Source organism: Chrysemys picta, chromosome 15 (assembly GCF_011386835.1).
Source record: "Chrysemys picta bellii isolate R12L10 chromosome 15, ASM1138683v2, whole genome shotgun sequence".
NCBI lineage: Eukaryota > Metazoa > Chordata > Testudines > Emydidae > Chrysemys > Chrysemys picta.
The window spans coordinates 13,625,424-13,652,200 of record NC_088805.1 but is presented as its reverse complement, the minus strand read 5'-3'; the positions used below and the strand labels follow the sequence as shown (position 1 = coordinate 13,652,200).

The 26,777-nt window shown below is 47.0% G+C and overlaps 1 protein-coding gene and 1 long non-coding RNA gene across 5 annotated transcripts; one reads left to right on the top strand and one right to left on the bottom strand.

Moving 5' to 3' along the window:
• Positions 1 to 12: 12 nt before the first annotated feature.
• Positions 13 to 18,524, top strand: LOC101939163 (T-box-containing protein TBX6L). Of its 4 annotated transcripts, XM_005314067.4 has the most exons (9): positions 13 to 150; positions 6,189 to 6,333; positions 8,387 to 8,489; positions 9,577 to 9,741; positions 10,405 to 10,551; positions 11,556 to 11,626; positions 12,785 to 12,876; positions 15,887 to 16,082; positions 16,491 to 18,524. In XM_005314067.4, exons 1-9 carry the CDS (start codon positions 135 to 137, stop codon positions 16,915 to 16,917), a joined length of 1,362 nt encoding a protein of 453 aa, XP_005314124.1. In that variant the 5' UTR covers positions 13 to 134; the 3' UTR covers positions 16,918 to 18,524. The 4 variants fall into 4 exon arrangements, with proteins under 4 accessions (XP_005314124.1, XP_065424429.1, XP_065424426.1 ...); XM_065568357.1 differs by lacking the exons at positions 13 to 150; positions 6,189 to 6,333 and adding an exon at positions 6,716 to 6,820; XM_065568354.1 differs by lacking the exons at positions 13 to 150; positions 6,189 to 6,333 and adding an exon at positions 6,743 to 6,920.
• A 774-nt stretch (positions 18,525 to 19,298) lies between these two features.
• On the bottom strand, positions 19,299 to 21,306 carry LOC135975809 (uncharacterized). The gene is made up of 2 exons (XR_010592856.1): positions 21,116 to 21,306; positions 19,299 to 20,208 (listed from the first exon to the last, which is right to left on the bottom strand). It is a non-coding gene; the product is annotated as an uncharacterized LOC135975809 (long non-coding RNA).
• Positions 21,307 to 26,777: the final 5,471 nt, after the last annotated feature.

Here is a 26,777-nt window from a genome sequence, read left to right as displayed (position 1 = left end):
GCTCGCTTTCTTTGAGAAATCAAGCCTTCTGATTTTGAACTGGACTGTTTTGGTTTTCGTGAGATAAGAGTTCTGGTGGATCTCTCGCCTACGGTGACTTCCACAACCTCTCTGGCTTCACAGTACATGGAAAAATGCAAGCTTTACCTGGTAGGTGACTATTTCATGTCTTAGTGTGTGGGGTGGATCTAAAATTGTGGTAGAGATGGGCTACGGTTTTTTAAAAATTGGGAAGAAGAAGTGTTACTCACTGGGTCATCAGCATTTGTGGGTAACATTGGGTTTTCTAAACCATCCCACAGGAGCAGAGGACAAACTGAGGTTATGTCTGCTCTCTGTGGATAATTTGAGATCTCCTGTCACTTTTTGTAAGACTAGTAGGGGTTTGCTTCAATGTCTTTGCCCAAAATTCCCCAGTCACCATTAACTTGTACAATGTGAGCATATGCAGAAGGTTGCTGATGCTGTGTGTCCGGTTTGTGAAGCACCTTGGGTTCCTTTGGGATGTAAGGCCCGATAGGAATCTAAAATAGTTGTATGTTATGTTGTTAAGGGGATAAAGACATTTCTGATCTGTATTACACAGTCAGCTTGATTTTGGGTTTTCTCTGCCTTCCAAGAATGAAAGCACCAGGCAGGCATATGTCACGGTCTCCATAAGCTTTCATTCCCTGGGGGGCAACATGTGTCTTGTATTGATTGCCAAGGATTTTTATTTACATACTTTTTTTATTTCTGTTCTTCAGTCCTTTTTAACAACACCCTGTAAAATCTCTCTAATTGTGATGTGAACAGATTGTGTGTAAGGGCAGGTCAGCACTGGGAGAACAAGGGCCAGATTCTGATCTCAGTTACACTAGTGTCAATCCAGAGAGAACTCCATTCAGTGATGTAACTGACACCTGAATCTAGACCTAAGGTTCTGCACTTTGGAGGAGGGCTGCAGATCATTTATCCCTTTGGTGTACGCATTTAATGTACACGTTTCAAACGGCTAGCTATCCTCTGCTTCCCTTCCCCGCCCCCACACTGTGCTGATTCATTTGAAAAGCTTAGGTAGATATGTGACTCAAATAATTTTCATCTCAACCATAGCTGTTTAAAAAAATCTGTATTGAAATTAATATAGGAGTATAATAGTGATTTCTGCTACATCTAGCAGGACTTTGACTTTACAGACATCGGATGTACAATGAAGGGAATAGTCAATAGTCTATCTTATACCATTATATCTATCGAAGGGTTCCAGTTTTTTAAAAATATATTATTTTCTCATCTAATGGTTTGTATCACACAGCACTGGAAATCAGAAACAGTCCTGATGGCCAGTGAGAAATAAAGCCATAGTACTTATGAAACACCCAATGTGGGACTGGATAAGCAGTGATGAACCTTCCACTCTCCCGAGGTTAATGCCAAAAGCATTGCAATTCCAGGAAACTGAGAGCGCTCCCACTTAACAAATGGGATGTTTCTATTGTCATTTACAAGCCTGGGAGCCTTTTTGGGGGGGGGGGGTCAGAATTATTGGCAAGATTTTTTTCCCAGATAAAAGAACGAGGAGGAGTAGTTGTGGCACCTTAGAGACTAGCCAATTTATTTAAGCATAATGCATATGCTTAAATAAATTGGTTAGTCTCTAAGGTGCCACAAGTACTCCTCGTTCTTTTTGCTGGATACAGACTAACACAGCTACCACTCTGAAACCTTTCCCAGATAGCGTCACTGGAGAAGAAATCCTTCTGTACAGTAGATACCAAATGACAGTTAGACTCCCGCGCTGATTATGTAACAGCAACAAATGCAAATGGAATTGAAACTGATTTTAGTGAAGATGGTAGACTTACCCTGTGTCTTACTGGAGATTTTCAGTGCACACAGACCCTGTCCTATACATCTCACAGGAAACACCACAAACCTTCCAGTAGCTCAGCACTGTGGCGTGTTTAGGGGATTCACTGAAGACGGCTGGATTACTTTCTGGGACACTTCTCTAGAATCTTCCATCCACGAATCTCAAAGCACTTTACAAATATAAACTAAGCGTCCCCCCATGAGACAGGAAAATATTATTTTCAACAGTTTGCAGGTTGCAAAACTGAGGCTGACAGATTTAGTGACTTGCCCATGTTCTCAGAGGAAGACTACAGCAGATCAGGGTATAGATCTGAGACCTCCTGGTTCCCAGTGCCCTGCTTCACTCACAAGACCGCGCGCTTCCTCTCCAATTCTGTCTTGGCACAGAGACAAATATACCTTTAAAATGTGTAGTGCACAGTGTTATCACTGTGTAATGTTAATAGCAACCAATACCTTTAAAATAATGTTTGAAAGCCTAAAATTCCTGAAAACAAATGTTAAACTATAACTATTCAAATAAACCCTAAAATCAAATCCAGGCCCTAAGTTTTCACCTAATAAAAAGGAAACACAAATGTGAGAACTCCATTGAATGACAGACTGGAAACCTATGATTAAAAATCAATTGAAATAATGAACCTAAAATCTTTAGAAAGTTTCTTTTTAAGGTTATGAGCTGAGCTGGTCCCATATGGGCCTTGCACTTGCTCCAGTGGCATCTGAACAGTGTGTGTCAAACCTTTCTGCAAGATGGTTCCATTCCAATATCAAGGCATGGTCAGAAAGGAAATAAATGTTTGCACTATACGCTGATTAGAGCTGGGCAAAAACATGGTGGCTTTGGTTTTACAAAATCAAACTGGAGACTAGATCCTGCAAATAGCTCTGCTTCAACAAACCCCTGTGCTTGTGTGGAGCCCCATTGAACTAATTGGGTCACTATGTGGAGCCATCAGTAGGATCTGTTGTGATTCAGATTCAGATCCAAGCATAGATCCATCCTGTCTCTGAAACTCCGGCCCCTTTCAGGTATAAGTTTGGGCACCCAAAAATTGAGACACTAAAATAATTTTTTACCTTTTAAAAGCTTTGCCCCAGTGCTGATTATAAATATGGCTATGCTGCCGTTTTCTACAGTATTTCACTCGTTGTGGGTTCATTCCTATGGAGCCTGATTCTGAGATCTGTATTTGGTTTTTAATTCAATACTTATTGAGGCAAAACTCCCACTGAGTTTAATTCCCATTGACTTCACCATATGTCTTGCATGAGTAAGGACTTCCAGAATTTTTCCCAGTATCTCATTTGCTGGGCTTGAATTTGTTTACAAAAATGCTAATTGTAGAATACAGTTGGGGGAAGGAATGAATATTACCTATCCTATCTAATCTATCAATTCAATCAACTCTGTTTGCATGTATCTGTTTCTGGACAGTGGCTTGTTGAAAATCAGCCCAATTTTATTGTAATTCCTTTTAATATGTGCTCTGAACTGAACAACAAAATGCACAATCTCATTGCAGCTTTCATGTCTCTGCTAGAGGATATGAGAAAAGCCTTAGTAAGAAGATGTTAACAGGCTAATGTTAGTGAGTCAATTAGGTGTCACTTCTTAGCCAGTTCATTAATGTTGGATCAAAGCAGGAAAAGTCTAAGGGTGGAGGGTCTTTTTTTTTTATTATTATTTTAAACACCTAAAGGCCTTTGCAAACTGACAGAATTGTGTTTAGATGGTGTTTGCATCCTAATCTTGTGGAAACAACCTGTTTGGTTTGCACTGGGCTTCTTGCATGGAAAGTTGTATCCTGAAAAGGGTCTGCTTTCCCTGGAAATAATTGGCTACTTTCCATGTGTATTTGTTTAAAGATGTTGCTCAGGAAAGTTGTAATGAGGTGACAAATTCCCTTGTTTCTATATAGGACCTGATGCAGGCTGAGACAATCCCCTGTTAAAATAAATGGCTGTGGATGGCTGATAATGTATCACTCTCTGTTAAGCAAAAGTGAACCTGCTTTTGTTAACCTGATGACAGCATTGCTGTTCTGAATACTTTCAAATGAAGAGTCACATATATTTGATTAATACCAATATTATCATAAGACCATGGGCTAAACCCTGATGCACCAGAAACCAATGGGGGTTTTGCCACTAACTTCAGTGTGATCAGGTTTCAGACCTAGGAATGGAATTGGGTTTGGGTCCGGACTTCACTGGATAGCATTAGTGATCCTGTCTACAGTGTGACATTCTTTCCTTAACCTGTGTATTATATAATTGTAACAGTAGCTTTAATACAATTTATAACTACTGTGGTGGGGAATCACATTTCACCACAGTAGCCTTTGACCTGACTAAAATGTGTTTTGGTCTTGTAGTGTAAAGGGGCTGAATCATGTTTTAACTGTTTCCAAACGGTGCTACAGCCTTGTACTTAGGGTTGTTACACAGTTCAGGAACAAAGTTTAAAACACAGTTGAATTTGCTATACTCTGCAAGACCAAAACATACCCTAACAATATTGGGCACTATTGTGTCATTATCAGGTCCCTCAGAACTACAGGAATTACAGTGTATGTCGGACCAGTATGGGGAAAACATCCCCAAATAAAACAAGGTTATGGTGAAAAATTAAAGCACTAAAATTTAATTTCATGACAGGCAAGTGAGCTTTCTTTTCCCACAGTCTACAAATACAAATGGGCAAAACATTGCTTCATCCAAAAACTAGCCATGAGGTACATATAATTTAGAAGGTAAACTAGCACTTCTGCAAAGAGCAAAAAGACATTTCACATCCCAAAGTTACTTTACATGGGAACCGTCAGGTCCAGACATGCTCTCCCAGGTGTTCGGGCTGAAATATAGGAAGGGAAAAAGCAACTAACTTTTTGTCTCTTTGAAAATATGAGTTGTGCCATACCTTCCCAAAAGTGTCTGCATGATTTGAGATCTCTATAAAAATTTTCAAAGGGAATCACTCAGTGATCCCTTTGCTTCTTGCCTATTTGACTGCTTCTCAGTCTGTGTGAAGTCCAATATCTCTGGCTTTCTTGTCACACACCTGAATTTAGAACTTTCTGTAAGAATAGGACCCCATCTATGGTACAGATGCCTGCTCAGAAGTCCATAGGGCTTAGGAACATAGTTAATCCCTGACTGCACTATAAAATGGAGTCATATTGCGAATGACTCTCCTGGCATGGTTGTAGTTGTATTGCACATGGGACCATTCTCCACCCTCTTAACAGACTTCCTAGCCCTAGCAAATACATTTCAAAATGGCCTTCCATTTTTGAAACCCCCCCCCCCCCATGGTCTAGCTCCACCCTCCCTCTCTGATCTCTTGTCTATCTACCAACTTCATTCCTCAGGTTTGGCTCTTCTATCCTTTTTTCCACTGTCTTCTGGGATTGCTTATGTCACTTTTGCTGCCCTGTCTATCCAGCATTCTCTCCCCTTCCCCTCCATGCCACTTAAAATCTTCCCATTTTTCTTAGCTTTCAATTTACTCTCTCTATATAAAATGTTTTGTGTGACCGTGATTACATAAGAACATTGGTAGAGAGAAATGTACAGCATCGTGGATCCCCGTCTGAGTACTGAATGGAACAAGTAAACTTAGCATGATGTACGGTAGGGCTAGTCAATTATTTTTTGTCAAGGTCCAAATTTCTTGGTCAAGGTATTGTCAAGGTCCAGACTCTAGAGAAACATTTTTCACACCGCAATAACAATAAAGATAAGAATAAGTAAATACAAATATTTTGCAGTCCATTCAATAGCATCTGGCGGTCCGGCTTTGGTCCGCGGTTTGCCAATTGACTACCACTGATGTATGGAGCCTAAATCTCTACCAACAAGGATTTTGCCTCCTGAAAAACATCTGCAACAGGCAGCCTGTCTGTTTACTGAGCCAGGATAGCCAAAGGTCTTTGCAGGCAAGTTACCTCATTGTAGCCAGTTGTGACTAGACACCACACAAAGACTCCACAGTTGTCATTGGGAATAAACTGGGGATCTACAGCACCAAAAACATAGGTTTCTATAGTCTGAACTAAATGAAAGCTCCATAAGCTGTGAGATAGTAGTGGGTTGAATAGTTCTGGAGGGCCAGTCACTAAGTGGAGTGGTGACCACATACACTGGGCTAGTCTAGTACATCAGCATGTGAAACTCTACAACTGGATATGTTCAGGCACTGACATTGAGAGGAACTGGTATTGATGCTGATTCCCAGTGCTTTGTCTCCTGAAGCATTATGGTGCTATTTCATGTTGACTTTCCTCCTCACTGTCTGAGGTATCCCTCTCTTTACTCTCTCCTGGTAGATGTGAAAGCTCAGTGTGATGCACTTCCTTCCTCCAGCCTGGAGCCTTACCCTCAGAGCTCCATTGTGGTTACCCTAGAAGACATGGACCTCTGGATGCAGTTTCATCAAGTAGGAACTGAGATGATCATCACCAAGTCTGGCAGGTAAGGAAAGCAAGAAAGCAGTGTATGCCCTCTCCCTGCAAGCTGCATTCCAGAGCTTTCCTAAGAGGTCACTTTTGGAAAGGCCACTCTTAGGCTAGTTTTTAAGCCAATTATATTGTTACCCTTCTCCTCCCCTTCCTTGCAGAACAAGTGCAGCATCAAGGTTTACTGAAGGCTCATAAACTCTGAATTAGGAATATCACCCAGGTCACTTAGTGTCTGGTGCCAGTGCTTAATTTTTTAATGAAAGAGGTGCCCGGGCTCAAGCAATTAGGTGCTGGGGCTCCGGCCCTGAAGGGGTTAAAGCAGCCCTGGAGAGAGCTGCAGCTGGGAAAAGATAGGCTGATGGGGAAAGCAGCCACAGCTGTGGCCAGCTTAATCAAGGCCCAGCTGGCCCTTATAAGAGGGCAGTGGGCCAGAAGCTAAAACACACACTCTCTCTAGCTTCCTGAGAGAGAAGGACCTGGCTGCCTGGTAGCTGAGAAGGGTACTTGAGGTGGAGCAGTGCTGGGGCAGGGCAGAGGGAGCTGGGGCGCTCCAGACTAGTAAAACCCGAGGCAGCAGGCCTTACTAAGAAGGCCAAAAAGGTACTGGGGCTGCAGGGAGGCAGCCCAGAGACAGGCAAAGGCAGCAGGTCCTAACCCCCCTTGCCGATGATGCGTGGTATACAGTCTGCCCCAGTGAGCGGGGGCTAGATGGAGACTGGCAGTAGCCACTGAGGCAAGGTGGGGATAGAGGGTTGGGGTTCCCCTGGGTAGGGAGACCCAGAGCGAGGGGTAACTGTGGTGGGCAGAACCCCTGGGTAAAGGGCACCAGGGTCTGGGAGTGACACAGGGCCAGCGGCAGGCAAGACACCGGCCTGCAGAGGGCACTCCGGGCTGGAAAGAGCTAATTCCTGAGACGGCCAGCAGGAGGTGCTGCGCCAGTGAGTCGTAAATCCTCTACAGGCTCAAGCAATTTTTTATTTTTGTAACTAATGCAACAAGCCCAGAGATGCTGGGGGTATGAACTGCCAAGCCTAGAGGTGTCAGGCTCAGCCCTGGCACAATTTAAGCACCGCCTGGTACCCTGAAAAACCCATTCGGTAGCTCCTGCATGTAGTAGTTTGTGTCCCCTCGCCGTTGCTGTGAAGCTGGCACACAAGGATTGAGTATTAGAGCCCATTTGCCTCATGAGCACATATTGATGCTGCATTGTAGGCAAGTCCTTTGAATATAAAAGACAAAAAGCTAGTCTAGGGCACATTGATAGACTAAATACTTGGGATGTTCCTGATGGCCAGCTTGGGGACTTGGCACTCAAGATGGACGCTGCAAAGGAGAATGAGAGCTGAATGTATGGCGTTCGTTCTGTCTGTGAACAAGAACAAGGCAAGGAAAAGACAGGATCTGAGGCCCAGGCTGCTCTTAAATTGAAATCCTGCATGCCCTGGAGTGCATGATATATTCTGGATCTTATAGCTAGAGTATGTGGAATTTTAATTCATTGTGCAAGATAAAGCAAGCAGAGAGGGTGCCAGAGCCTCTGAGACCTGACACAGGATCTTCAGTGGGTAGGGAGAGCTGGGAGACAAGTCCTCGCAGCATAGGGGCTAAAAACTCTTTCAGGGTCATAGGAGGAATGGAGGTGGTGGGGACTTGCTAGGAGAGAGCTCAATAGATTTTCAGATGGGTGCCACCTACACAGAACTGTTTCTAAGCTGTTTTCCATCTCTGATACACTGTTTCTAGCCCTGGTGCAACTGTAAGCTTGAAACCTGGGCTACACTAACTTTTTCTTAAATTTCCTACTGCTGCATTATGGGGGTTGTAACAGTAGGAGTACTGGAATAGACAGGCCACCTGCAACTGCTGGCCTTTTAACCACTGTGTCATCTAGACGTACTCTGAGCTGGAATAGGCAATAGGCGGGTAAAAATGCTCACTGCTGGTCTACACTAGTGCTGCTCTCACCAGCAGTTTACCTGACAGAGAGCAAACAAGACCTAATACCTGATTGGGCCATTAAAGAAAACTCAATACTTTTTATAATGTAGATTTTATTTATTCTTCAGACGAATGTTTCCGCAGTGCAAAATCAAAATCTCTGGCTTGATCCCTTACGCTAAGTACCTCATGCTGGTGGATTTTGTGCCGATGGACAACTTCAGGTACAAGGTAAATACTTTTTTAAAAGTTATTCTGTCTGCCCTTTCTGCTTAGTGAAATAAACCCCTCTGCAGAGAGCAAGTGTAAAGCCAGGTATCATTGAAGCCACCATACATCTTAAATGGGACTTGTGTCCTGGCCCCCTGCACAAGGCGAATCCATCTGTATGCTCCAGGCACTAGTTGCTCACCAGCCCGGGTTAGGAAGAAATGCCCCTCAGAGCACTGCACATTAGATGCTCTCTAGGATTTATGCCTTGTTTTGAATCAGCCACCATTTGCCAGCACTGCAGCTAGATTCAGCTAGCCGCTAGAAAAATAACTTTTACTTTTTAATTTGTAAACTGCAAATTTGGTTTTGAATCACAGACACAATAACCGTGCAGCCATTAGTTACTTAATGTTTGCAAAGTGTTTTGAAGGCAGTAGAGAGAGAGAGAGAGCAAACTGGGCCTGAACTTGGACACTGACATGGGAGCATTATAGAGTGACTCTGTGACAGCCGTCAGTCACGCTCCACTGTCTGGCAAGGTTACCTGTGTCAGAGATCTCCACAGCAGTGGTCCCCGAACTGTGGAGTGCACCCCCCTCGGAGGCATGGAGGAACATTCAGTGGGCACAGGACAAGGGAGGGGGGCAGGGAGGGAGTGCCACCCAGCCCCACTCCACCCAGCTGCAGCAACCCTCTGTTCAGGCCCCAGCTGCAGTCACAGCTCTGCTCTGCCCCCAGCCTAGCTTAGCTCTCATTCCCTTTCTGCCTCCAGCCCAAGCTCCTCTGCTGAGGAAGCCTTGGCTGTGCAGTAATGGAGGTGGATGTGGACTAGGGTGACCAGATGTCCCAATTTTATAGGGATAGTCCCAATATTTGGGGCTTTTTTTTTTTTTTTTTATATGGGCTCCTATTTACCCCCCACCCTCGTCCAGATTTTTCACACTTGCAGTCTGGTCATCTGAATGCAGACAGATTCCATTACTGGTAAGGGGCGGGGGTGACAGGAAAAGTTTGGGCACCACTGCTCCACAGCCTTAAGCAGTGAAGCAAAGGCGCTGGAGTCATGGTTGCTTTGATATGGAATTTCCTGCTTTGCCTTCCCCAGTGGAATAAGGATCAGTGGGAAGTTGCTGGAAAGGCAGAGCCACAGCTGCCCTGTCGTACATACATACATCCAGATTCTCCAGCTCCTGGCAGCCACTGGATGAAAGAACCTGTCTCCTTCCAAAAGCTGAAGCTCACCAACAATACCCTGGATCAACACGGGCACGTAAGATGAGAGCTGGGTTTGTCTCTGCTCCCTGGAACTTGTTATCTAGGAATTTGTGGGAAGGAGGATTCGGTTGCAAATCGAATGTCGGTGTCATGAGAAATTAAATGATTGGGAAACTTCCGGGAAACTTTGTTACAAATGGGAAATGTGCAGTCTGTGGGAGGGTTCATGCTGCAGGGCCGTGGTATCTGTAGGCAGTACATACTCTTCAGCCTACTGACTACAGCCCCATAGGTTTGGTGGCTCTTGATGACTTTGGACTCAGCATTGACTCAGGATATGTTAGCAGGTCTAAGTGGAGGAAGGCTAAAACTTCTTTCCTTCCACACAGTGTTACCCCCACTGCAAGGCCGCTAGGTTTACTGCCCTAGTCATGCAACTAGAAGATGGAGGCACCATACTCAGAATGTGCAATATTCCTCCTTTCACCAGCTTCCAGAGATGGGCTCAGTATATGCTGCCACTGTTGGAATATGCGGGGAGACCCCAATTCCTGGGTCCCCTCAGAAAACACCCATGACTAAAGACAGATGGCGCTTGAATGATCACAGAGAAGAGGTGGTCACTCTTGAGGGGTGGTTGGCAACTTCAGAATATGGCAATAGCAAGCCTACTGAGCCAAGCTGCAAATGGAATTCTTCCTTTCTCCCTCTCCACCAGATCATCCTTCACTCCATGCACCGCTACAAGCCTCGCTTCCACGTCGTTCAGGCAGACGACCTGTTCAGTGCCCGCTGGAGCATATTCCAGATGTTCAGCTTCCCTGAGACTGTCTTCACCTCTGTCACTGCCTACCAGAATGAGCAGGTAGAGTGTATGAGATCAGCCTTCCACTCCCTCGGAAATACCCTGTCCCTAACACCTAGGGTGACCAGACAGTGTGTGTGGGGGGAAATAGGCACCTATATAAGACAAAGACCCAAATATCGGGACAGTCCCTATAAAATCAGGACATCTGGTCACCCTACTGACACCAGAACCTGCTCCCACAGGAAAAGATCCTCCACTGACCTTTTGTGGCCCACAAAGGGCCTCTCCCCTCCTCTTCCTCTGCAGATAACACTACACGGCCCTCCCACTAGTGCAGGTGGAATTCTCCCCTATATGGGCAATATATGAATCACCTCCCCTCTTCCCTTTGAATGGAACAGGAGTACCCCTTTCCCATGTGGGGAATACAAGTGTACTTCCCTCTTCCCTTGCCTGTGAGCGTGACACCTATAACCTTCTCCATGCCCACATCTGGGACAGCACAAGTATCCCTGTCACCCCTTATCACCCGTGCACCTCCCGTAGAGAAGTCTCTATCAGCTGGAGATGGAGGGACATTTCACTAGCAATTTGTGTACAGTATTGCGTGGATCTGTAGCGCTGATGTTTCAATGCCTTGCAGACTCTGAATTTATTGTATCTGACGACTTAAAGTGAGGCATTTATTGCTGCTGAAATTGAATTTGAAATTGAAATTAAATTGTAAATTAATGTAGAGAGAAAAGATAAACCAGTGGTTAGGGCACTCATCTGGCACCTGGGAGACCCAGATTCAGTTGCCTGCTCTGCCACAGACTTCCTGTGTGAACTTGCCCAAGTCACTTATTCTCTCCGCACCTGAGTTCCCCTTCTGTTAAGCGGGCTGTTGTGAGGATAAATGCAGTAAAGCTGTGAGGCGCTCAGATGGAGACCACAGGATAGACATTTATCCATAGAGCAGTTGTTAGTGCCAGGGATCTTGCTTCAGAGTGGTATAAGCCAAACATGGCAGCATGGGCAGCTGCTCATTCTAATACTGGATCTCATGTCTCTACTTGTAGATCACAAAACTCAAGATTGACAACAACCCATTTGCTAAGGGATTCCGGGAACATGGGAAGAACACTCGAAGGTAGACACTCTCCTGACCGAATAGAGCAGTGTCTCTCAAACTTTTGTACTGGTGACCTGTTTCACAAAAGCAAGCCTCTAAGTGAGACACCCACACACACACACCTTATAAATTAAAAACACATTTTTAAAATATTTAACACTATTCTAAATGGTGGCGGTGAAGCAGGGTTTGGGGTGGAGGCTGACAGCTTGTGACCCCCCATGTAATAATCTCACGACCCCGAGGGGTCACAACCCCCAGTTTGAGAACACTTGAAATAGAGAATCTGCTGTAGATCGCTGTCCCTGTTTAGTGTCAGCTTAATTCTAAGATCCAGGTTCCTTCCATCCTCCTCCTCCTTCCCCCCAGTTACTGTGAAGAGGAAGTTGGATGCCACCCCCAGGGAGGACTTCTGTCAGGTCTGAGGGCAGTGCACGAGATAACAGGAAAACTTAAGAGCAAATGAAAGCAGATAGAAGAGAGGGGTGAAACTATGTATGTTTAGAATCAAAACTTTTCATGAAAATATTTGCAATTTTTTTTCATGCCTGGAAAATGCCTTCAGTTTTGGAGAAAGGGTCAAAACTGATTTTCATCCAAAGAATATTTTGAAAATTTCAAGATTGTTTTTCACCTAATAGGACCATTTTTGAGTTAAATTGGGTCCATGTTCCCTCAGAAATGGTCCCACTTTCAAACAAAAGCCCCACAACATTTTATGGTATGTATGTATGAATGATGTTGGACCGTTTTCACAAAATCATTGTTCAAACTTCCAACGCTGAGGTTTTCCAATGTCACGGAGCATTTTGTAAAACTTATATAATCCATTCACTGATTAGTTCTAGTGCCTGAATCCTGATGGGGTAATTCAGTCTTTCTCCCTGATCCCTATTCTCTAGTGGCAACCAGCATAACTAATTGCATCTCATTGGACACGTACATTCCCAAGAAGTCAACCCTACTGTTGTGTTGGTGCTCTGCCAGCCAATGTGCAGCTTCAAAAACCTGGGAGACATCAACCCCTACCCTCTCTTTTTGCAGATGTTGATGGGTACTTGGCCTTTCTGCTTCCCCCAACACAATAGGATTTGTGTCTGCTCCAGAGTCCCCAGCACAGGCTCCTGGGTAGGAAGGTTGCGTATGAACTGCCTCCAGACATTGTTCTCTTTGCAGGGAAGGGCGAGTCAAAGGCCAGAAACTTAGTCCAGCCAAAGGCCAGAAGAGGAAGCTGCCAGAAGAAACAGAATCTGGTGCTGAGGAATCTGGTAATATTGGCAACAACAAACCTGGGGAGGCGCTCACCAGCAGGGATCATGCCACGGGGGAGGAAAAAAGGCATTAACACAGCTCTGCTAAAGCTTCTTTCTGCACAGGGCCATGTTTGTCAGCAGGCCTGTGAATCCTGGGCCGCAAGGGCAGGGATTTTAGAGGACACTGCAGATCTTTTAGAGTAGAAAAGAAAAGGAATGTTACACCTGAATTCTCACACCTTAATTCATGACCAAAGGGTCAGGAATATGTGGTAGTTGGGGGTATAGCCTGAAATAAGGGTCAAGTACATAGTGACAGCTGGGATGTGGGGTCCTGGGCATCAAGGGAGAACCGGTGGAGCAGCATGGGAGAGGTAGGTGAGGAATGAGGCAGGTGGATGGGTGGTGGAGGCAGGAGCAGCAAAGGGGACTGGACAGTAGAGGTTGCGGGATTGCCAGTGGGTGTAAGGAGGAGGGCAGCATGCTGACTGATGGCAGGGAGGGAGAGAAAAGCTGTCCCTGGCACTGGGAAGGACAAAAGATGGGCTGCAGAACCAACTTAATTGGCTTTTTGATCTGAGCAATTTCTGACATGCCACTTCAGGGTTAAGACTCAGGACGGGCACATAAAATTGTAGTCTGTTGGGTTGATCTGGCCCTTCATTAACTGCCACAAAATGGGGCAGGCGATGTATAGCAGGAAGACCAGACCCCCATTCGAAGGAGGAATCTTTATACTCCTGTGGGAAAGAATTGGAGCATCTAGCATACAGCAGGGGGAGTCCCTGTTAGGATTTGTATGCTGCTGTTTACAAGTTGCTTTTCAGAGAGAAATATGTAAGAATACGTTTGTAATACACAATAACTACCTTCTTCCACTCTAGTCAGTTGCAGAAGAGTTTCCCATGGGATGTGGAGAAAGCCCCATTGCTGGAAACCTTTACAACTAGACTAGACAATGGGCTAGAAAATGTCCTGTAGGGAACAACCTGGCATTGGCAGGGAGATGGACACTGTCACAGGGTGACACTGGCCTTGCAAGAGGAAAGAGGCCAGTGCACCTGTGACTGGTCAACTGACTCCCAGTTGGCCTTAAAAGAGGGCAGCTGGATCCTGAAGTGAGGAGATTGGTGGGTGAGAGCTATCCGAGACCTGGAGAGCACAGTCAGATACAGGAGAGGTGGGTTAGAGCTGCCTGAGGCAGAGGCGCCAACTCCGTGGGTGCTCCGGGGCTGGAGCACCCATGGGGAAAAATTAGTGCGTGCTCTGCATCCACCTGCAGCCGAGCTTCCCTCACCCCCCACCCCACCACTTCCTCCCCTGAGTGCACCGTGTCCCCGCTTCTCCGCCTACCTCCCAGCACTTCCCAACCGGCTGCTGCCAAACAGCTGTTTGGCAGCGTTAGCATGTTCCGGGATGGAAGGGGGAGGAGCGGGAATTCGGGCGCACTCAGGGGAGGAGGCGGGTTCGGGGCGGGGATTTGTGGAAGGAATTAGAATAGGGGCAGGGAGCGGGCGGAGTTGGGGCGGGGACTTTGGGGAAGGGGTTGGAATGGGGGCGGGGCAGAGGTGGGAAGAGGAAGGGGTGGAGTGGGGGTGAGGCCTGGGGCAGAGGGGGGTCAAGCACCCACGGGAAGGAGGGCTAGTCAGCTCCTATGAAGGCTCAGACAGAGACACAAGCACTGGCAAGAGTTGCTTGGAACAGAGCTAGAGGAGCCCTGGGGGAGAGCGCTGAGTTGTGAGGAGAACTGGAACAGAACTCCTGGGAACCCCTGACGAGCGGAAGGCTTGGACAATGGCCCCTAGACAAAAGGGGAAGCTCCAGCTTGGTCAGGGGAGGCCAAACCTGGGACTATGAGGGGACATGCCCTGAGCAAGGGTAGGACTCACAGGCAAGGAGGCCTGGGGAGTGGGAATGCTGCAGGGAGCCCTTGGCATGAGGATGCCCATAACAAGGGGTTGGTCCTGGAGAGACCTTTTCTAAACAGGAGAAGGCGAGTGGAGCTGTGAGGAGCTCACTTGAAGAAGACCTGACTTGGGGGCTGTGGTAGATTCAGGCGTCTGGTTGCTCTCAGGTGGATGGCCTGGAGAGCGGTGCCCTGTGTCAGGGGCAAAAGGAACTGGGAACACAATGCTGCTGTTGACTCTTGGGTGAGGGACCTGGAGCTGCGTTTCCTGAAGAGGGGAATGGGAAAATGGTTCCACCTTTATATCTTTACTGCGGGTTTGGTGAGAATGGTCTTACTGCAAGGTTTGGGGGGAACTCATGCACTGGTGTACAGGAATAAATTATGCACAGAAGCAGGCTTTGAACTGGACTGTGAGGGTCTGTTCTTTTCATGGGCAAACAGAAGGAGAAACTGAGGCTGTTGGGCATATTGTGCTGCAGCCAGCCTCAGGAGGCCATCTGGAGCAAGGGTCTTCCTATGCCAGACGCAATGACTTAAAACAGGCCTGCTCGAAATTTTCATAGTGTGGACCATATTGTAGAGATTGTCTGGTAAACCCCACCTCTCCCCTCCCCTCCCACTTATGATTGCACAAGCCACGTCCCCTCCCACTGATGATCTAATAACACTGCTATGGCAGCTACAGCTGTTGGAAGAGGGATATTAGGGAAATATGTAGTGTCTTTTTAGCTGTCTTTTAGTGCAGTTTAGAGAGGAGGAGGAGCCAGCCCAAACACCATGTGACCAGCAACAGTTTGGGAGACTCTGACCCCTTATAGATTTCCAGCTGAATCCCTAGTCTGTCGGTCACGGTCTCCAGAATCTCTCACTGAGAACGAGAGAGAGATTAGAAAAACACTCGCCCTTTGTTTCTAATTAATGGAATGTAAGAAGATTCCTGCTAATTATTAGACATTTTAGACTATTTACATAAACGCCTTAACCTTCCAACCTCCTGTTCTGTCTGTGGGGGACCTCCGCCTGCATCTAACTGAAACCCACCATTGCTGAGCTCTGCTTTCTCTCTTCCCGCCTCCCCCCCTCTCCTTTTTTCTCTTTATTTCCCGTTTGAGTCAGATTTTGTGAAGGATGAGAACGTGGAGGTGAAGGAAGAGAGTAATTCCATTCCTGTCAGCAGCGGGTACCCCTTCTGGGTCTCCGAGCAGAACGGCAGCCACTCGATCCCTGCAGCGTCACCAGCACCAGCAGACCAAAGAGAGGCAACTGCCAGAGAGCAGCAAGTGCCAACACCTTCCTCCTACCAGACATATAGGTGAGTCTCAACTCCCAGCTGTTTATGTGTAGTGAGCAGGGTCCGGGTCCTCCCCATACTTACTGGAAAGGACTGGCATGTCCCTTTTGCAGCCTGACTCCTTATGGGATATTTATCCATGAGAGAGACCCAGTGCATCCTGTTAGAGAGAGGTAGGGGCAGGAGTGACAGGAAGAGGGCACAGGGATGGAGGGAGGTAGATAAGCAGGAGGGCAGATACAGAGACAAATAAGTTTAAGAAGTGCACTAGTTTCAAAAGGCTAGCTGATGTTTAAAACTGCCACGTGTTGTTGGCTTCCCCCACTTCCCTGGATCAAGCTTTGAACCACAAACAATGTTGGTTAATTCAAGAATGTTATGCTGTGGTAGGTTTGACTCCTTCCTCTTCTCTCTACCTTCTGGACTCAGGTTCCACGACAATGGGGATACACAGCAGGCGCCCACTCGTGACATCCTCGCTTTAAATGAATTCCGGGCCAGATCCCACCGAGTGGATATAGCCACGGTGCCCGAACAAGATTCCAAACAGCTGTCAGAAGGTTTCACCAACCTGCCTACACTCCACCCTCCACTACCTCCTCCACAGGACTATACTGGGGTGGTCAACATGGCTGTAGACTCTGCTGGGAAACCAGGGACCCGAGGTCCAATGTACAATCCATATGGCACCGAGCAAGGCCTAGGCCAATGGATGGTACCTTCCCACAGCCAGTACAGGGCAATGAGCTATTCTCCCTTCTCCACAGATTATAATACTCAAGGGGCTTCAGGGCATGCCCATGGGAGCATGGCAGACTGGAGCCAGTACCCTTTGTTCCCCTATGCCTGCTGGTGAAGGGGAGGATTCTTCCCAATGAAAGAACTCAAAGAACATTGTAAGGAAAACCACTTTAAAATTTGCTCTGGGATTGTCACCTTGTGGCCCTGCCTACAGTAGGTAAAGAGGTGTTGCAACAAATCGTAGGCTGGGACACGTTTAATCTCGTAACATCCGTACAACTTGTGCCCCCACTCAACAGCTGTCCCAGGCGTTTTTCAAGCACTGGTTGTATGGGTTGGTTGCAACTCCTGCATTAGTTCAGGTCTGTCTGAATCAATGTAGTCTACAATGCTGTCTCCAAAGTGTGGCTGGGAAGTCACAAGCAATGCAGCTGCACTGATTCAGCCAGCTTCTTAACTCTATCCTACAATGCATTTGTATCTTGCGTTTGGAAATTACCCAAAAGCCCCTGCTCCCAGAAGAATGCTAGCCAGGGGACATATGCCTAAGGTGTCACAGAATGTACCACAGGTGGACACACCAAAACAGTTCAGCCATAAGCATAGTGACTGTGTGGATTGAGACATCATTGTAAGGACATGCCAGACAACGAACCTGCCAATGTCCCTGCAGTGGTTTCTTCAATTAGTGTAGACAACCCCATTAATTAACCGTAGAAAGTACAGCCACAGTCATGGCCCTTTCCCTAAAGCTGTGTAATGGAGAAGATGCAGCAATGCGTGTGCTCCTGAAGCAGAGTTGGAAGGGTCACACAGACAGATCCGAGTTCATTGCACACAAGAGAACAACTGCAAGTGTCTGTGTTTGTCTCCATGTGTCATCACACCAGCTCCCTTAGCCTTACTCAGTTCACACCTGTTAACCCAATGTTTTCTCATTTTCCTTTTGGTTGCTATTTTCAGTTGAGCTGGTGGCGTTTGGGAGATGCCCTGGGAATTCTTGGAAGGGTCTGATTGACCAAAACAGGGCCATGTATAGCAGAGCTCACTCTGTTACGCTGACCTCTGTCTTTGTGAGGGAAGGTGTTTTTCACTGTAAATCTCAAACGTCCCCCCACCTTTGCTTCTCCCACAGCTCCAGAGAAGTGGCCTGTTCACTTGTAGTTACCGTCCTACTCCCTGTAATCTGTGAAACGGTCCTGACGAGGCACAAGCTTTAACCAAGCTGTCTCTTCTCATTGGACATTTGCTTTTAGAAAAAATGTTCCAAATGTAAGTTGCCAGATGCATTTATTGTTCTGAACAGTCGGTGCCCTGCTGTGGTTTCCAGGCTGTCCAACTATGTCATTGTGCTGCTGATGATTTGGAACCCGCTCTAGGAATGTACTCAGTGCAGTCGGGCAGGAGAGCAGCTGCCCTCCCTTACCTGTGGGGTCCTTCCTCTGGAAGAGCTATTCCCTTACATTCGCAGCTGTAAATGGCTCATCACTTTGAATGAAGGTCCTTGCATTTCACTCTGGTTTTTATTTTCTTTATTTTGTTGAGTGGAGCAGCATCCTGATGTGCCCCAGTGCAGAACCACAATTGGATAGGAGTCCCGTTTGGGAGGGGCTCTCTGTTTCTCCTGTGGTGATAAACATGATCCTAGACTGACTGACGTTATTTAAGAGAATGTTTTCATGTAACACTTTAAATAAACTACAGTTTGGTATGTATCGGTCAGTGGGGAGTTGGGGTGTGTCATTTGGAGTGGGTACTGGATTTCACAAAGTTGAGTGTGTAGCGTGGTGTGTGTGCGTGAAAGAGAGCGAGCATGGAGCAGGGGTGTTAGTTGTGAGTGGGTGTGTGTCTCACTCTGTGCCAGGGTTTGTATGTTTCCTTTAAGGTGTGGATGTTTTGGTGTGTGTGTGGTGTAAGTGTGTCACTGTCAGTGTGTGGGGGAGTCAGCATTGCGTGTCTGTAGTGTGGGGGTGTCAGGTTGTGTTCATTGCACATTATTAAAATTACTTTGAAAAAGTAATTATTGCAAATTACTGATAACTTAATCCATTAAACCCTCAGTTCCCAGGACTAATGACTTTCTCATATAATTAGTGCATTGCTGATTACCTTTGCATTGTGAGTGTGAGTTGCACAGAGATTGAGTGCCTCCTCTAAGCTCCACAGAGTGGATATGAGATAAGCAGCAACAGAAATGAGGGCTTAACTTTGCTGCAGCCACATACATACTGCTCCTTTAGATCCTTCTCTGCTCCAAATAGGGATTGGTACAGCACACACGTGCTAGGGTAAGTGGATCACTAAAAAAGGGGCATGGTCTGGACCAAAAAAGTGCCTTGGTTTTATTTTTATCCTCCAAACTTCCCTATTTCACACCGTCCTAGCACCAGCTGAGATGAAGGCCGGGTGAGATATAGACCGTCCTGCTTGGGTTGGAATAACTGATGCGAAGTAACCTCTAGCAATTAATTTGCCACCATCTTTTGAGACTTCAGACTTCTTGGGCGATCAAAATTACTGCAGGTTTCTGTTAGTTCCTTTGACTACCACAAGGAATGCAACAGAATTTAAATTGTGGAAGATTCCCCTGTTGCTCTCTCTCCCAGGAGACATTGGTCATATGGCTACCATGCTGACCGCCATTAAAACTGCACTGACAAGATGGCCTAGAAAAGTTACAGAAAAGAATCTACATGCCTTTCCTGTCACAGTCTGCTAACTTCACCTCTTTGTCTCAGTCCCCCCTTCTGTGAAATGGGGATGATGTTTTTCTGCATTACAGGGGTGGTGGTAGAATTACTTTAATGTCTGAAAAGTGCTTTGAAGAGAAAGCTCTGAAGGTGAGTCAGAGTCAGAACACTTCACAAAGAGAACTGGGTAGCCCTGTTGCAAAGGGAAGGATTCCTGGGGATCTTTAGAAATAGGCTCATGGCAGTGGTTCATCAAGTTGTCAAAAATAGTTCTGCAAAGGCTGGCACCTGTGAAGGGCCTGTTGGTACAGCTGGTTAGTCAGAGGTGGCTAATAAACCTCCAGCCTTGAGGATATAGAACAAGGAAATCCAGCTTCATGCAGAGGGAGAGCCCTTTATTCCTCAGTTGTCTGTTATGTAACAGGGCTACAGCGTTCTTCTCAGTGAATCATTCTGGCCTTACTCAGAGCATTACATCCATTTTCCTTTCTTGCTGCTCTCTGGGGTTAGAGACTTGGACAGCTTTGTTGTAATTTTACTAAGCATTAGTCTCTTACCCCCAGATGCGTACTTGACTCCATTTTCTGACCTCTCCTTAGAGTTTTCACTGGCTTGCTTCTGTTTGGCTTTGGCATTTTGCAAATCTATGACTTCATCTGAACTGCTGCTGCTTCCTCTGTGTGTGTAACATGTTGTTGTAAAGGCCCCCTGAAAGCCTTAATAAAAAGGAAATGAGACACATGGAGGGCACGTCATTATCAGCAGCAAAGTAAAATCTTGAGTGTGATTGCTGTGTGTCCTGTTTCAAACACATAATTGGTTCCAGTTTAGTGGTGTTATCCGGTGACAAACATTGTGACACATGCTCTTGACCATGTTCTTGAACAAAGCTTTCGGCATTTTCCCTGTCACGTCCACGATCCCCTGGCCATCCACTTGCATACCTAGTTATGACTCAGAATTTCTTGCACTAATTCTTTGAAGGATGCTTTTCTGTTTGCTATAGGATGCTGGTGTGGGATGAGGGTGCATTGGGAAGGGGGGTTGTGTTCATTTCAAGGTGAAAATAAACCCATGTTTGTTTTGATTTGCTTGTCTGTTTTTTGAACTCTTGGGCCTTAGCTAACCCTGCTCAGTGCAGGTAGCGTGTTAGTAAAAATGCCTTCTCCCTGTCTGCAGTGCAGCTTATACTGCTCCATGGCGCATCCCCAGTGGGCAGTTAGAGAGGCTACTGTTCTCAGTGCCCATGCAGCCTGAGGCGCTGTCTCCAGTTGGAGCTAGCCTTTGATTCCTAGCTCTGGTAGACATACACCTGCTGGCGTGCTAAAAATAGTAATGCAGCTGGGTTAGTATAGGCAACAGTTCTGGCTTGTTGCCGAAGTACATCCCCCGCGGGCGTGGGGGAGAGGGGGTGTACGCAGGGGGGCTAGCCCCTCCCAGTGCTGCTGTGGCTACACGGGGCTCGCTCAATGAGACATAGCCTAAAAGATGCATGTGTTCAGGGGACCCTGCCCTGGGAAGGGAACTAATTCTCCCACCGCCCCTCAGCCCAGAGGAGGAGACGCCTGAGTGGCAGCCCCCCACCCCCAAACGCAGGGCTCCGGCGCAGCGCTCATTACAAACCTGGCTGCCAGCTGCGTGTAACCCAACCCCTCCTCTGAGCTCCCCGAGCGCGAGGGAAGAGATTTCAATCAGCCAATCCAAAAACAAGCCCGAGGCGTCACATCCTCCGAACAACCGCTCATGGGCTGGGCAAACCCGGAGACTTTCTAGCAGCTTCTGCAGGGTTTGGCTTCGCGCGGCTGACGTGCGCCCGGAGCGGGCCCGCGGGCGCGAGGCGAAGGGGCGGGAGCTCGGCCGCTGCCCGCTCTGGGGCAGGGGGCCCGGGCTGGAAGCCGGGGAACGGGTGAGTCCACGTGGCTGCTTTTCCTTCTGCAGGCGGGGGGCGCGGCTAGGGGAGAAGCGCCTCCGTCCCCCGAGCTGCCCACCTGCAGCAGCCGGGCTGAGCTGCCGGGCCCGGGCTGGGGACAGTGAAGGCGGGGGGGTTTTCTAACCAGCCATAGCTGAGAACATCCCCGAGCGCTGCACCCGCTGGCTGCCCATCTTCGGAGAAGTCAAGCAGAAAAAACCCTCCTCCAAGAATAACTTTCAGTGACACGTGGTGGCTCTTAACGCGGAATCGTTTTTTACTGCGCAGCTTAAGAGCCACTTAACTCCCAAGTACCCGGCTGGGATCCCAGGAGGACCCTCTTCACAGTTGATAAGCCGCGTTCAGGCGATGATAACAAACGGCAGCCTCGGCGGGGTACTGCCCCCTTGACAATTGTAAAGCCGGATTCCAAATCCCCCCAGCCGTCCTCGTGCTCAGGCTCCTGCAAGGAGAAGTGAGCTCACTTTCCAACTCCCCTGCCCATCCGATCCACTGCCCCCAAACCATTGCTCGCTAATGGCAAGCAGCCGCTGAGGCCTTAAAGTTAGATCCAAGGTGCAGCCTACTTCTGCCACCATGAGATCTGTCCCTCGGCTACGAAGCTTTAAGGAAAGGCGATCACTCACGCTGGTGTTAATGGTCTCTGCCGTTTGGGGTGAGCCATCGCTCTGGATGGAGCTGAGGACGTTTGTCATTTGTAAAATGTATTTGCCCTTGTAACTTTATTTTGTGTGGTTGTGGTAGCTGTTTTATGGGACAGAGAGGTGCTGTGGTGTAGGAGGTAAAGCTGTCTCTCGCTTTTCCATAGTGAGGGTCTTTTCTTTTAATTTGCAGGAGTATTAATAAAGTGTGCCTGACCAGACCTTTCCCTGCTCAGTGAGTGTAACAGACGTATTTAATTTCCATCTTCTCCAGTTTTGTGGGGGCACATTGAGACTTTGATGGCTTCCCTCCACTCTTTACTAAAACCTTAGGGAGGCAGGGAGAGTTTGTGTGCCCATAAGGGGAATTGGAAGATGCGGCTGGAGTTGAAGGACTGGTGCAGGCACCTCACCTAGGTGCCTTTGCCATAAGTTAACCATAGAACCATACACCCAAAAACCTGAGTGTCAGCAGCAGCTTCTCACCTTAAAAACGGAAAAAACAACTGGCCAAAGATGAAGTCAAAGTCTGAACAATGTGCTCAGCCCATGGGCACCAGCCCTTCTCAAGGGCCTCAGCAGAGGGGCCTTGCTGCATGCTGAAGGTGACAGATCTGGGTGGCTTGGGGCTTTGTGCACTATCCCATATTGATGCTGGGGTTTTTAATAGTTTGTAATAAGCCGCTGGGAAAATGACATTTGTCATTTGTGGTGGGAGGGTGTAGGCACAGCCCAAGAGTCAGGCCTGGTTTGTATTATGCCACTGGGCGTTGATCTAGTCCTGGATGTGATGCTTTCTGTTCTGCCTACCCAGGTAGCCTTCCACTTGCATCTGTTCACAGTACCCACATGCTCCATGCCTCCTCCCCATCTTTGGCTGTTGGCTTTGTGTGTTACTGTAGGCTCCAGAATGTTGGAGCTGAGATCTTGTAACATAGCAAAGTTCTAGCTAGAGCAGTTCCAGGATCACCACCCGCTCACCAGAGAGTGGCAGAACAAATTCACTGAGGGTGAAAGAATCTTCCCTAAACGGACAGTGAGCCTTGAATGCCTGTTTGGTGAGTGTAAACACGCCCAGTCATGCAAAGCCACTCCTGCTCCTAGTTCTCAAGACTTGTGATGGCTGTTCCAAGGACCTCTGAAGAGTGGTTGGCAGACAGGGACATAGGTAAAAATTGCCCTGTGTTTTGTAGCAAGGTCCTGAGGATTGTATTGAAACTGGACCAATGAAACCAAATAAAAACACAAGTTTCAATATAACCATCAGGGATGCTGGGATATTTCAGGAATCCTAGACAAGACCTACACCTCAAGCCAGATGCATGGCACTACAATCTTCTGCCCTTCCCTAGGGGGATCTTGCTTTACAGACAAACAAATTAAGCTGCATAACCTCCCACCCCAATGTGAAGAGATAGTATCTACACTGCTGGACGCAATAGAAATTCATAGGCAGGTAATAATCCCCACTCTACAGTTGTGAAAACCGAGGCACACAAGGTTAAATGACTTGGCCAAAGTCTATGACAGAGCCGGGGTGGACTGGGATATCCTGACTCCCAGTCCACTGCTTCAACCCCAAAAGAAGACCCCCTTTCATTGGTGACTTTGATGGGCAAATATTGCTGTTCAGAATCCAGTGGAAATGGTACTGAGTCTAATTTAGCTGCTGCTGCTGAGATTTCTTAGAGCTGAGAGCTGGTGGGGAGCCCTGACAGTCTCTCTCACGCTGAGGCTAGCAGATAGCCAGGGATGTACATGCAGTTTAACTGTACACTTCTGAACTCCCCCTTCCTCCTGTCAGCGGGTCTGTTAATAGTCCCCCATCTTACTTCCATCCTGAGGGACTAATCTCCCTGCACTCAAACAAATGCGCTTGGTATTTAAAAGGAGACTATCGATTTGTGCGTATCCCTGAAAGCCTCTCCGGATCCTGTTTCCTTTGATGTGCAAAAGCATCTGTCTGTCTGCTTTTCTAACAGTCTGTTTCTCCTGTGGAAAATCTGCTCCATTTGCATCTTCTATCCAGCAGGGAAACCTCTCAAGAAAAGCCCCCTCCCTGACCCCAGCATGCCCAGCCCAGTGCTCTAAATGGTCTCGTGGCGAGACGCGTTTCCTGCCACTAGTGGACAGGGCCTGCCCCTGAGCCAAAGTGCCATGAAGCATTGAACCAGACCAGGGCTCAGAGCCCACTTTGCGGCTCAACAGTATTCAGAGCATTTGAAGTTTGGGGCAGCCTAACGAGATGAAATTGGGGCCTGTTTGTAATGTCCGCTTTTATTAGAAGAGAATTTAATCAGGCCCCTGCTTCCTGCTAGCATGGTGCTTCCTGGAAGCTCAGACAGAAGTCCAGCTGTGACTGGCCAGTGCCCTAAAGATAATAATGTGAGACCTGATCTTCGGCCAGTCCTGCCATCCAGGAATTGAAATACCACAAGGAGACCAGGTCCGGCAGTGTTTTGCCTAATAAATGGCTCCTTGAGGGACTGGTTTTAAAAATCTGGGGAAAGAAATATAGCTAACACGAACCTCAGAGCCTATGTATACATACCCCCGGCCTTTCAGTGTCTGGAGCCTGCTGACCGTTTGGGGCACCTGCCATGGAACATTGGGTTTCCAAATTCAAATGGGGTCTTAAGTGGGAGATAGGGACTGCTCAGTGTCAGAGACTGTAAACAAGCACGCATCCAGCTTTACCAATCCGTAGCACTTCAGTGGTGGTTTTATGCTTCAGCACTAAAAGTCGTTCTTCTGCTTGTTAAACCCGCTTCAGTGCTGGATGGAAACTGGTTCATGGAGTCTGACAACGAGGCCCCGGTGGCGTTGGGGGATGTCACTTTTCAGCCAGATGGCCAGGAGTCGTCTCCTTCCATCCAAGAAGACTCTTGAACCTTGGTGAGGTTCCAGTTGTGGTTTGAGCAGGTTCACAAGCAGGAATGTCGTGTATCTCCTGTCCTGGGGACAGTGCAATGCTCTGTGGCAGAGCCTGGCTGAAGTTTGTACAGAACTTCAAAGCCTTGTCTACACTAGGGAATTTTACCCAAAAAGTTTGAGTGGTGGCCGTGTTAGTCTGTATCAGCAAGATACTGATGAAGTGGGTTCTAGCCCACGAAAGTTTATGCCCAAATAAATTTGTTAGTCTCTAAGGTGCCACAAGGACTCCTCATTGTTTTTACCGAAAAAGTGTTCACCTGAGCAACTGCTGACTGTGCTGAACTGGCAGCTTTAGGGTGGGGTTTTGAAAGGGGCCTAAGTGAGTTCAGCACCCAAATCCCATTGAATTTCAATGGGAGTTTGACACTGAATCCCCTTAGGCTACTTTGAAATTAGTTTAATTTACAGGGTGGTAAAAATGCCCAGAGGAGAGGCCACCAGAGCCTTGTCTACACTGTCTCCCACCATTGCTACTATCAGTTCAGCTATAGAATTGCTTTGTAAAATTCCCTAATGTAGACACAGACTTAAGCGAGGTGAATCCTGGCAGTAAACTATTATGAAAGAATCTGAGAGAATTTCAGGACTAGTTCATATGTGCAAGGGCTTAAAAAGACAGCATACACCAAAAGTAGCCTTGTTTTTGTACAACCTTTGGAAACGCGTTATCTTCCTGAAGGGCAGAATAACAACACTTTGCACTTTTATAGCATTGCTCATCTGGGGACGGGAATTGCTTTGCAAACACTAATGAAGCCTCAACCTCTGGATGTGGCAGGTAAATATTACCATACCTTGTGTTATAAGTGGGGAAACTGATGCTTGGAGAGATTAAAGGTGGTGGGCCACAGGGACAAAATTAGATGTGTGCATGTCTTTTGTTACTTTTTTCTGTATAAAGGCCTGAAAAGCTTTTATTTTATTTTATTTTTGTTTTAAAAGGGATTTTTTTCTTTCATTTTACCATAGAAGTATTAGAAATACAGCATCTTTTCTTCCTTGTTTTTGCTAGAGGACTCCTTTTAGCCCCTGTAGGAATATCTAGCTCTTAATTGTAAGGAGTATTGGTCTTTAACAAGGATATTTTTTCTCCCAACTGTTAAGGCATTGGAGTTATAAGTGTTAACAAAAGAGAAGAGTTTTAACTAAAAATCCCTTCCCCTCTCATTTGTTCAGGTTTCACTTCCTTGGGACTTGTGACGTTGTAATTGCACTAGTTCTCCAGTCATTCATAGTCTTCCAGGAAAAACAGGGTAGAGCAGACTGGAATATCTAATGTGTGAAAAAAACCAAGCCGTAAAAAGGAAAGCTTTCATTCACAGGCTGTTTTTATTCATCGGAAAGAAACAGGAAAGGGCACAAACCCAATTTTTCCCTTTTCTTGTCACCTTGACTGCCCAAGGTTACACAGCACATTAGTGACAGAGCCAGCAGCGGACCTGAGTCTGACCTCTCCCTGGCGTAACTTGGGAGCAATTCAATTGAAGCCAGTAGGGTTACAATGATGTAAGAAGAGAATCAATCCCTTGCGCTCTAAAGTATTTTCCAGCAGCTGGGAGTTACCTCCAGCTTCGCAAACCAACATACCGGGCTGTCAGTTTGGAGGGAAGTCTCTTTTACAAAGCTGAGCAGGTTTTACCATCATAATGTCAGGAATGGCCCTCTTTGTAATCACAATGGACAGGACAGGCCGCCCAGCTTTCAACTGCAAATGAAGCAAATGGCGAAGTGTTTACAAAGAAAGCTTTGTCCATGTCTGGCTTCACCCCCTGTGGTATTG

Bases quoted from the DNA above. Each gene is read 5' to 3' on its own strand.
- LOC101939163 (XM_005314067.4), top strand. The intron at 10,552-11,555 runs GTAGAGTGTATG...CTCTACTTGTAG, and splicing joins CTGCCTACCAGAATGAGCAG to ATCACAAAACTCAAGATTGA. The intron at 11,627-12,784 runs GTAGACACTCTC...TTCTCTTTGCAG, and splicing joins CATGGGAAGAACACTCGAAG to GGAAGGGCGAGTCAAAGGCC.